The sequence below is a fragment of the Pholcus phalangioides genome, unplaced genomic scaffold (assembly GCF_987345545.1).
Source record: "Pholcus phalangioides strain wild (caught in Gottingen) unplaced genomic scaffold, Ppha-v1.0 ptg000027l_1, whole genome shotgun sequence".
NCBI lineage: Eukaryota > Metazoa > Arthropoda > Arachnida > Araneae > Pholcidae > Pholcus > Pholcus phalangioides.
In genome coordinates, this window is record NW_028301617.1 from 318829 (window position 1) to 329979 (window position 11151).

General features: G+C 40.5%; 1 protein-coding gene across 1 annotated transcript in view; it reads left to right on the forward strand.

The window, feature by feature from the left end:
• The window catches only part of LOC149067995 (uncharacterized), a 48920-nt gene that overhangs the window by 34686 nt on the left and 3083 nt on the right, over positions 1–11151 (forward strand). Inside the window, exon 2 of the mRNA XM_089251640.1 lies at positions 9308–10915. Within this exon, the coding sequence (XP_089107766.1) occupies positions 9337–10915 (1579 nt within the window). The 5' untranslated portion in view covers positions 9308–9336. The remainder of the gene's footprint in view (positions 1–9307; positions 10916–11151) is intronic.

An 11151-nucleotide genomic window follows, 5' to 3' on the forward strand; every position in this document is an offset into this window, starting at 1 on the left:
ATGATTGCACACTGTTTTGGTCACTCACATACTCGCCCACGCTCTTTTGGTCACTCGGTGACATGGTTCCGTGCTTTATAGGTCACTCTTTTGATCATTTACACGTTGACACATGCTCTAGGACTAGGTCCTTCTTTTGGTAATTCGCATGCTTGCACACACACACTCCAAGTCACTGACTGGCCTAATCCCTCGCTCTGTAGGTGACTCTTTTATTTATTCACATGTTTGCTCACACTCCCCAAGTCACTCTTTTGCTCACTCGCTGGCCTAGTCCCTTACTGTCTCGGCTGAGGTGGATTTATTGAGATTAATACAAATTTTTCCGCCCTTCCCCTTTTCTACTAATTTTCTTGGCCACACATTTTTCAAATTTACCGATCGTAACTCGAAATTCGGTAAGTCGACCGCTCGTAATTTAGAGAAAGGATGTATTAATTACTTCGGGGAGTGGGGGGGAGCATCACCAACCCGTTCAGTATGGCTGCGAACCGTGGCGTGTTCGTGTAATCCAGTTACTTTGGGAGCCTGATCTGGAGGATGGCTTGAGGTTGGGAGTTCTAACCCCAGTAGTGCTAGGTATATCGGGCGTCCGCACCAAGCCCGATGTCGATATGGTGGCTTCGGGGGGGAAGTCCGTGGCCTCCAGGTCGATCTCTAATGAGGAGCGAACAAGCCCAGGACGGAAACATAGTAGCCCGTTCAGCAAAAACAAATGTATTGGCATCATAGGCGGTGGTGAAGATGAACTATTGCCCCCTTTCCCTATTCATTATGGAAATCCTTGTCGTCGTCGTTCCCATTCTCTCCGTTAAAAAAAATCTCGCCACAACAGAGAGCAACAGGCCTACAACGGTACAAATAGTAAATCACTTCTGAAATATAGATGGCAGCAGCACTGAAAAATCAGACACAACACTATATACGCACTCAGACTATTAGGTACATTCACTCACACTTCCGCTCGGTAGTGAATTGCCCGTGGCGATAGAACGGAGTTGAGCTCTGTTTGAAAGAAAGAGAGCCCTCTCCCGGCCCTCCATTCGAAGATCCGTGTCCGCTTATGCATCTCCTTGCCCTAAATGTCTGCTCCCTTTGCCTTTTTTCCAAAAATATCAGCCCTCTTTGGCCCTTTTCTGAAATTCTGGCCCCCCATCCCCCCCCCCCCCCGGGATTTGGTGTCCCTGCGCCTCGTATCGAAATACCGTAGAATTAACCCACGACCATATCCTCTCAAGTCAGCTGAGCCGAGTTGAAACGAAATATTATGCAAATGAATATTACATATATTGAGTTCTATTCTGATTTTTCGATTTTGCGCAGGGTGCCATTGACGCGGGGTCTTTCCTCTTCTTAAAAGCATATATTTCCCGTTTTCCCGATAATTCCCGTACCCGCTCATTCCCAAACCGACTGAATGGACTCGATGTATTCAATCTACGGCACTCTCTCACGCAGATGGTTATTGCATGAATGATTGAAGAGGAAATATATCTTGAAGCCATATCCATCTATTTTTTCGCTCTTCATCATGAATAGAAAATTGCCTCTGTGTGATGTCGCGATGTAACTCCCTCCATTATGTTTTCTCGATGATATCAATAGCATTTAATGCGGCCTATATCGAAAGAGAAACTTGGCCATACTAGAATGAATTTTGGGGAGGTATGTGTATTTTTCTTGGTTTTTAGTAATTTCTTTAGTTCAAAAATTTAGATTCCGTCAAATTCTGGGAATAGATCTGCCGTGTTTTTTTTTTGAAGCCGGGGAGAATATTTCACTACTATTGGAATAAGAGGCTGAGCTTGAGCTATGGAATCGATTCGGGGCCCCTCATTGACTCCATAGCCGTTTATCAACCAAGATCATGACGGGAAAACTTCCGTTTTGCAACCAAAACGTTGAGTGTGATAGCGAAACTTCCTAACCGTGACCGATACTCAAAGGAAAAATACAGTCAACTTAACTCGTTCCTGATGCCCGTTACATAGCTGCCAAGTCTCCCGAATTTTTCGGGAATCTCCCGAATTTTATCTTCATCGCTCGATCTCCCGAAATGTTTTTCTTAAATCTCCCGAATTTTTACGAAAATCACAAAAATCCCTAATTGTCCCTAAAAATTCCCTACTTCATTAAAAAAATCCCCGCTTATGAAAACGATCCCTAAGGAATTTCTTGTGGGGCATGAAGCCTCTTTTTTATCCCTTTCGAAATGACGTCACACGTCGTAAATGGGGAAATTCCCTTTTTAAGGAAGTTTTACAAACCCTCTGATGGTAACAAGAAAGTTGTTTGTCTCATCGTGCAGGGAAATGGCTTAGCAGCCAATAGTCCTGGATAATAATTGAAGATTATGGTGATGCACATGTGGTCAAAATTTCTTTTGTTTAAGTTACGTACGTGCGATATAACAAAGCATGAATAATGATAAGCAAAAACATATTTAATCAATTTTAAAGATACTTATTCCGATGAATTTCCTTTCATCAAACGTTCCAGAAGAGGGCCGACTTTTCCTTTTTGTACAAGTTGTGTTACGGACATAAACATCGGTCATGGAAAGACTGCCATCATCACTCGTGAAGTGAAAAAAAAACATCAAGCAAGTGTCACAAAAAGTCAGTGTTCTTCAAAAATTGACGGTGTTTTCCTTCATCTTCCGATGATTTTGGGGTCATTCGCGCAGAACGTTTGTTCACAGCGTTTCTGATTGAACACAATATTTATTTTTACATCACTGAAGTTTTGGCCTCCAATTCCACTTGTTTTTTGCGTAGGAATTTTATTCCCAAGGGTTTAACTTCCATGTGTGTAAAATCCCTATTTTAATTTGACTTCAGTTTTTGAGTAGGGATTTTATTCCCTACGCTTTAACTTTTATGTTTGGCAAATCCCTATTTTATTTGGAAAAATCCCTATTGTATTTATTAGGGAGTGGTTTTAGCATAAAATACGGGTGTGCGCGAAAATCTCCCGAATTTTCATTTTCAAAAGTTGGCAGCTATGCCGTTAGTAAACCGAAATGTTCGCAAACCGAAAACAATGTTTCCCGTAGGAATCAATGTAAAATGGATTGTATCCATTACTGGAACTCCGCAGATTTCTAATGCGAACTTTTACAACAGCTCCCTGTGCATAACCAATAATTCAGTGCCGTAACTATGCAGGTGCAGCAGGGCGCACTTGGAGAGGGGGGGCGAGCATAATGGGCCAGAAGTGGCCTAAATGCAAATTTTTGCACAGGGCACAGGAATAGCTAGTTGCGGCACTGCCAATAGTAACTATTAGTCAATCATGAATAGCTTTATACAGTTTTTTTCTTTTACTTATACTAACTTGTGAATTTCAATGAAGCTTTAAACGCATAGAGAAAGGAAAAAAGTCCCCAACTTTTCAAACGGTCGCACAGTGGTCAATATAGCGAATTTAGGAGGGAAAAAATGTTTTCTCGAAAACTAATGAATATTTTTGAAAAATTCTTTTTGCTTCACATCAAAAATAGGCATCCACACAGGCCGAGAAGTATAATTTAATAATAATAACGTTTGGTAATTTTGAAACTACTTTGGCATGATTACTACGTTTTCCACATTTTTTGCAATTCTTTCCATTTCAATGAAATAATTACTTATTTCTAATTGATCTTTCCAGCTTTTACTGATATTTCCTACTTTTCTGATTGACTGTCTCCAAAATAATAATGCATCACTCATATTTATTACGAGTAATATTCAAAAAATAATAGTATTACCAAAGCACATTCTAAACAAAATATTGCCGTGAGAACTGGGGGGGGGGGGAAACACTTAATTGAAGTTTAATATGTAAAAAATCAAGATTTTCACTCAAAAAATAATAAAGTATTCTTTTATAACACAAAACATTAGAAATAAACATTGCAAATAAACAAAATCTATGATTTGGGGGCTTGATCACCGATCGAACATTTCAAATCGGAATGAAATTTTTCATAAAAGACAACCAAACTCCGCTGATTATTAAATACTTACAAAATTTATATTCGCAATTCTACAAACACTTAAAAATATGTATTATTTCATTCTCGAAATTAATTTACGTTTATGTACAGTAATTTTGCATATAAATTAAAAATTTACCTAAAACGCACCCACGTTATGCGTAGTGTCAATTACTGTAAGACTCTGAGGATGTGCTTTTAAATTTCAGCAGTCAAAACCTCTTTGGCAATGCTGCTCCCTTTTTTGGGGCAGTTTTTTGTGGACAGTTCTCTTATAGAAGATACTAGATGATCTGATGATGTAAGAAGATAGTTCATCAAATCTTCATTAGTTGTTTGACGTGAAAATTTTCTTAATCTATATTCTCTGGCTTGCTTATAGTCTGGCTTCTTGTGCTTCCTCCGTCAACTGACCGACGGGAAGTAGCAAATGTTGTATAACATCTGCACCGTGAACCAAAACTTTGTGAACAGTAACTGGCACGTAAAACCAACTGTAAAGTTGCACATAAAGCTTTGCAGTAGTGTTCGCAAACCCCCTAAATTTTTCGACATCTATTTCATGTTACAGGCCGTACGTTGGCCGGATGATGTAAGACTGGCTTGTGCTGCAAAGCACAACTCGCTGGTTCTATGTTCTTCCAAGAGATTTTTTATTTTTGCCTTCTTGGTCCTCGGGCCACTATGTTCGAAATTCTTTTGAGGTCTGCTCCGATCTTTCTTGACTATTTTGGATGGAATAGCTATTTTCCCTTGTAACCATGCTGAATTTTTGTCGAGGAAACGTGTCAAGGTCTTGTTACTAGATCTCCACTTTTTGATAAGAAACTGATGAAACATTTGATTTTCAAACGAAACTTACCACTCTTGAGTTCCAGGCTATGTTCAAATTTTGACTTTTCATCAATATATTGGATTAACAGGTCTGCAGACTTTTTGAAAGGCAAGCTCAACCCACCATTAGCGCAAATAACGTCAAACAACTCTAGACGAGTCACACATAAGGCCATTTCAAAAATTTCTTACGTAAAAAGGGGCGGCTGGGGGCGGCTACGCATAATGCAAGACGTTCACCAACAACATGTAGAACATCCGAAAAAACATTTCACGATTGAACAGAGTTAAACTTTTTTTATAACTCACTTTTTGTGCTCAAAACTACTCAAAAATAAGCCAAACTTCAAGGGCGAATTACGAATTACATTTCAATTTCGGAGCTTGGAAAATATCGAACCGAAAACAACAAAGAATTAAAAATGAATAGCAAAAAGAATTTCATAGTTCCAACTCAAATGCAACCGAATGACAACCTAGGGAAGTTAAGCTTTTCATCACATTTCGGTGCGAGCCCCACCTGAATGAGTCATTACCCTCCTTTGACCCCCCCCCCCGGGACCCCCCCGATGTAAACAAATATCACCTCAAGATGTACCAGACATTTCTCTACACACCCATATGGTTTTTTTCTTCGAAGCAAAAACTTCATTTCTTATTTTTTTCCAGCTAATTTCCCGATTTGGACCACTGTGGGTCGTCTGCTTTGAGCTTTGTGTACGAGCCGACGACGCTTTCTAGAAAGTCTTGCCAAAAAAATAAAGGGTTTTTTTTAAATTCAATTTTCAATTCGCAATTGAGTTTTCTTAATTTTTGGAGGTAAGCAAGTGACAATATTAGCATAAAAAGATCAGCATTTGTTCATTGTAAAAACCAAAAAACAGACTTTCTAACAGACAATCTAAATTCTGCCTCAGCTGCTTCTTATTAGCACCGTATCAGGGTTTTGCTTTAGTAGCATCAATTTTTATTCTTCATAGCAATATATACGTGTGAACTATCAGACGAGCAGATTCGAACTCCTAGACCTAACTTGAGACACAAAGTATTTTGTTGTTTTTTTCCACTCATTTTTATTATACCTTCCGTATAAAGGGTGGTAACTATCGACTGCCCAATAATTACACACGCGATTCCTTGTGAAAAGTGCCAATCGTGAAAGAAGAAGGCCGACTTGGCTTCTAATGGGATTGAATATTTCAGTTCATTTTTAAGAAGTGACAACCCGTTGCTGGCGGGGAAATGCACTTTGATTCGGTGTTTGGCATATAACTGACCGTTAAAAAAAAGAAACGTCACAAAATTTTAAAAGCTTATAACTCACTTAATATTCGTCCGATCGAAAAACGGAAAACACTTTTCCGTATTAGTTTTTCCCAAGGAATCACGTGTATGATTATTGGGCGGTCGATAGTTACCACCTATCCAGAAAGATTCTGGTTAGTTCGATGGAATCCGGACCGTATTTACTTAACTCTCATTAAAGCACGGGAAATATTATCATGTCCGCGACTCATCTATTCAGCTTGGTTGAACGTTGGACCGTGAACTGGTTCGAATATACGTTTGTAGTTATTTTTTCTCCCTCATCTTTATCTCAGGCATATCAAGTCTTCCTAAAGTTCGGGGGCGCACAGCCTCCGGCTTGTGGGTCAAATGTGGATCGCGAAAGGTGTATCGAAGGAAGGTAGGAAAGTAGAAAAAAAAACCCCACGGTAGAAAAGTGAATACACACAACACGATAATTACCTAGGCTGACCAGATTTCCTTCATAAGAATTCGGGAAATTTCTTATGAAGAAATACTTCATTCATACGGGATGTCCACGAAAACTGCCAAATTGTAGCAAAGTTGCCAAACTAGTACAGAGAGTCAATGCTCTCTCACTTGCCCTACTTTTCCTATTTTTGGTAAAATGTCCTACTTTTGTTCTACTTTCGAGATTTTTTTCCTACTTTCTGGTGTGTGTGTGTGTTGTCCTACTTTTCCTACTTTTTTACCAAATTTTCCCAACAAAATTCGTGTAACTTTTTTTAAATGAAAAGGGAATCACACACACATCGAAATATTGCCAAATATGATAAATGTAGTGGGTTGCAATTAATGATTCTGCCGAAGCAAACGTTTTATCGTTTTTCAGGTTATTTGGGGGGGGGGGGTTGTATGTGGGGCCACGTAGTTTAATAATTTTTCTTCTGCTTAGTTTAATGGTTCAAAAACTCATTTTGCTCCAATATTTTGAGTAGTCAATAAAAACTTCTATCTGGATGGAAAAAATAATTTTTCATCTATTTTTCATCTATTTTATGGTCTTAGGCAATACATTGTACAGTAATTAACATTTATCATTCATATTTATGGTGCACATTTTTGTGTGGGTGAAAGAAGAGTTTGCATAAAAAAGTCTTTGGATACATAGGATAATTCTAGGTTTGGCGATTCTGATGCTACCCAGCAGCATTCAATTGCCTCCCGTATTTTTAGGACGTGCAGAAGCACAAACAATGTTTTCAAAACGCTGCGAAGAGCTAGAAATGAAAATGCTTCATTCGTCAAAAACGATTGCACTGGCATTGAACAGTAAAAGGTTAAGAAAAAATTTCTATTATCTATAAACATTATCTCTAATACACTCACATAATCATGATCAAGTTTCTTTTTTTTTCATTAGCATTGGTTTATGTGAATTGCCCTCATATCAGATTCATTGCCATGAATCTGACTTTTTTTTGTATTTGCCTAATTAATTAATGATTTTGTCGATAGTGCACGTATAAAATGAATATATATACAAATACAAATACAACGCCATAACAGGCAAAATGCCCAACGAGGTGGCTGAGAAAAAGATGCCCATAACAAATATGGATGTCATATATTTCGAAAATACAGCAACCCAATTAAAAACACAATTACAAAAATTATAAACAATATATACACACGATAAAATATTATACAACGCCCATAAAGAATATTATGGTTGTCTTATCAATACTGGGTATTAATCCCTGTTTTTTTTTGTATTCGTCTGTGTTGTTGTGCAAATAAATCTATCTATCTACCTATTTAACGAATCGGCGATAAATATGGTAACCTTGTCCTAACCTAACCACACACGTTAGAAAAACGAAGAAGGGGAAGAAAATGTAAAAGAAAAAATATATATAATAGATAAGAGATAGAGATAAGAGATTTTTTTTAGTTCCTTTTTCACCCTCATCCTACGTGTTCTCTTTCCCTCTTACGTGTATATAGTAGAAAGATACATAATGTATGTGTGGAAAAAAAATCTTCCATAGATAAATAGGGTTGCTGTAAAGCTTCGGAGAGGAAAGAAAACCCACAGAGAACTTGTTTGAATTTATTCCACTAGAGTTTTGACGTATTATTACGCCCGTGATCGTAAAGAGGTTAAAAAATTGAATTATTGATCGATTTTATTAATTGTATTTAATTGATTTCCGCTATTGCATTCAAAAAATGGAACGGTAAAACCTAAAGTTCAATGTGGAAATGGTAAAATCATTGTGTTAAACAACCAAGGGCTTTTTGCTCGAAATAAAACAACGATATCATCTGTGAAAATAATTGCTCTTTACCGAAACCGGTGAAGTACTTTTAAAACGCTTCATGTCGTTCTGCAGTTTATTTTAGATCCCGAGGTGACTTTTTTTTTTGTTTTCATAGCATTTCCATTCCTATGTTTATGGTGCAATGGACTCATGAATATTAAAAGAAAAAGTTTCAGTTCTGGATTGAACTGAATGCCGGATTCATGCTTATTATGATGCCTTCTACAGTAGTCGTAAGGAAACAGGAAAATGAAGGGCTTGCAGCAAGAAGGAGGGTTAACTCTATTTTTGGCACCCTTGGGAGATTAACAAGAACCTATATACGAGGAGCTACCCATTTCTTTGCCCCAATACTACGCAGGAACTAACCACTGAAGTTACCTTCGTCTTGCACCAGAGGAAGGAAATAATTTTTTTTAACATGTAAGGGGGATACAACCCAAAGGAACCCCCCCCCCCACCCCTTCCCTTTTTGCTGCAAGCCTTAATACGATAATTCATAGTTATCAAAAGTAGTAACTTCTTTATCAGGGGTTCTTGGCCTACGGGTTGTGCCCTCAAGGGCCTCTTAAATGGGTCGTAAAGATCCACACACAGCCGTGTTATGAATGCATTTGTTACGTCACTGCTCTCGCTGATTTTGAAAATCAATTAGAACCATGGGTCGCGAAGTTGATAGTTTTGTTGTTTTCGGGGGTCGCTGTTGCAAAAACGTTTAAGAACCTCTCAATGAAATTGAATGGGTATCGGTGGTAGTGTATCAGACTGTGAACCAGAAGATTAAGGGTGGTCGAATCTAGCTCATTGAAGTTTTTAAATTTTCAGCCTCCTTGTTGAGCAATTTGCCTGTTGCGGCCTTTGTATTTGTATAGAATCTCTAAACAAATCATAGTAAGCTTTTCGATTTCTCTTTCTTTTTTAGAATTGAGCGTCTGACGCAACTCCAAAGTCATGTTCGCAAAGGTTCCCTGGAAACCAACCCTGCTTTGGACTCTGGTTGGTTTTTCACTAGTCGCATTGACGTTCCTGTTGCATCTCCAGGCGACCTGGAGGAAACACTCGTTCTCTAACCATGAGTACTTCTACTACAACCTGGATGCCGAAGAGCCGGCCGATCCTAGCCAGTCGTGTCAGATCCCGAGGATCCATCCTTTCGATCCGTCCATCCTCGCTTACATCACGATGCCCCGACCGATCATCTGCAAGAGCGGTGTCCTTTCATTAACCTACATCGACGAGACGGACGGGACGCTGAAGTTCAATCAGACCGCTCTGGACTTGTCGAATTTGAATGCCGAGGAACTCACCTGCTCCTACCAAAAGATCTTCAGGCCTGGCGGTGACGACACCGAGGTCAGTTACGGGGAGAGTCTCCCACTGCCAAGAGGAGGTGCCAAGCTCGACAATGATTTCGTCTACGTGTCGTGCTTCAACTTCGCCGGGATAGCTTTCTACAAGAACATCCACCTACATGTCGCCAAAAAGAAACCGCCATCTAATGTGCCTCGAGACAATAATCCTTACAATGTTCTTGTCGTGGGTATCGACTCACTATCGAGACTGAGCTTCATAAGGCACATGCCGAAAACCTACCGGTACCTGACGGAATCCATGAAGTCGCACGTGTTTAGGGGCATGACCAAAGTCGGAGACAACACTTTCCCGAATCTGGTGGCACTGCTGACTGGGAAGGAAGCTTTCGGGAAGGAACTGCCGCAGATCGAAAAGAGTCAACCGTACGACTCCTGGCCATTGTTGTGGAAAAACTTCTCACGAGAGGGATACGTCACCATGTTCTCCGAGGACAGGCCGGACATCGCCCTATTCAACTATTTCAGAGGCGGCTTCAAGGACCCACCTACCGACCACTACCTGAGGCCGTTCTGGCTTGCAGTCCATGCATCGGGAGTCCACAGGATGAGCTCCAACCTGTGCCTCGGGCTAATCCCCAAACACAGGCTGCAGCTGAACTACACGAGGAACTTCGTTCTCAAGTACTCCGAGAAAAACCAGGTTCCGCGTCCGTTCTTCGGATTCTCGTTCTTCGTCGAGCTCAGCCACGATTACATGAGCAGGGTCACGATGGCCGACGAGGACTTCAGGGACTTCCTGTCGGATCTGCACTCGGAGGGACACTTCGACAGGACTTTCGTGTTCTTTATATCGGACCACGGCCACAGGTTCGATCCCGTCAGGGCGACGCTGGTGGGACGCATAGAGGAGAGGATGCCGTTTGTGTCGCTCGCGGTGCCGCCGGCTGTCGTCCATCAGTACCCGGATGTGGTGTCCGCGTTGAAGCAAAACGCCGGAAGGTTGACATCTCCGTACGACCTGTACGCCACGATCATCGACGTGCTGCAGCACTCGACGAAAGGCGAGAATCTGGGGGGAGGCAGCGGCGAAGTTGCCAAACTGCTGCCCCGTGCCATGAGTCTGTTCACGCCAGTCTCGAGTAACAGGTCCTGCGACATCGCTGGAATACCGGACCACTACTGCGTTTGCGAAGAAGAACAGTCATTGGACAAGAAAGGTAACTATATTCCTCTAACAATAAGAATAAACTTAACGCGTCATTCGGAATCCGATGATTCTATTAGCAGAAGTTTGAAGAGCCAGTTTAGCAACAATTGCGCATCGAATCTTTCTCGTTTGGTGTCTTCGGCGCTATTTTGGCATCCCGTGAAACGGACTGGCAGCCAAGGTAGAACGAAATAAAGGACATAGCAAGAGCTCTTGGCGATAAAAAAAAACATATTTGCACCAAGA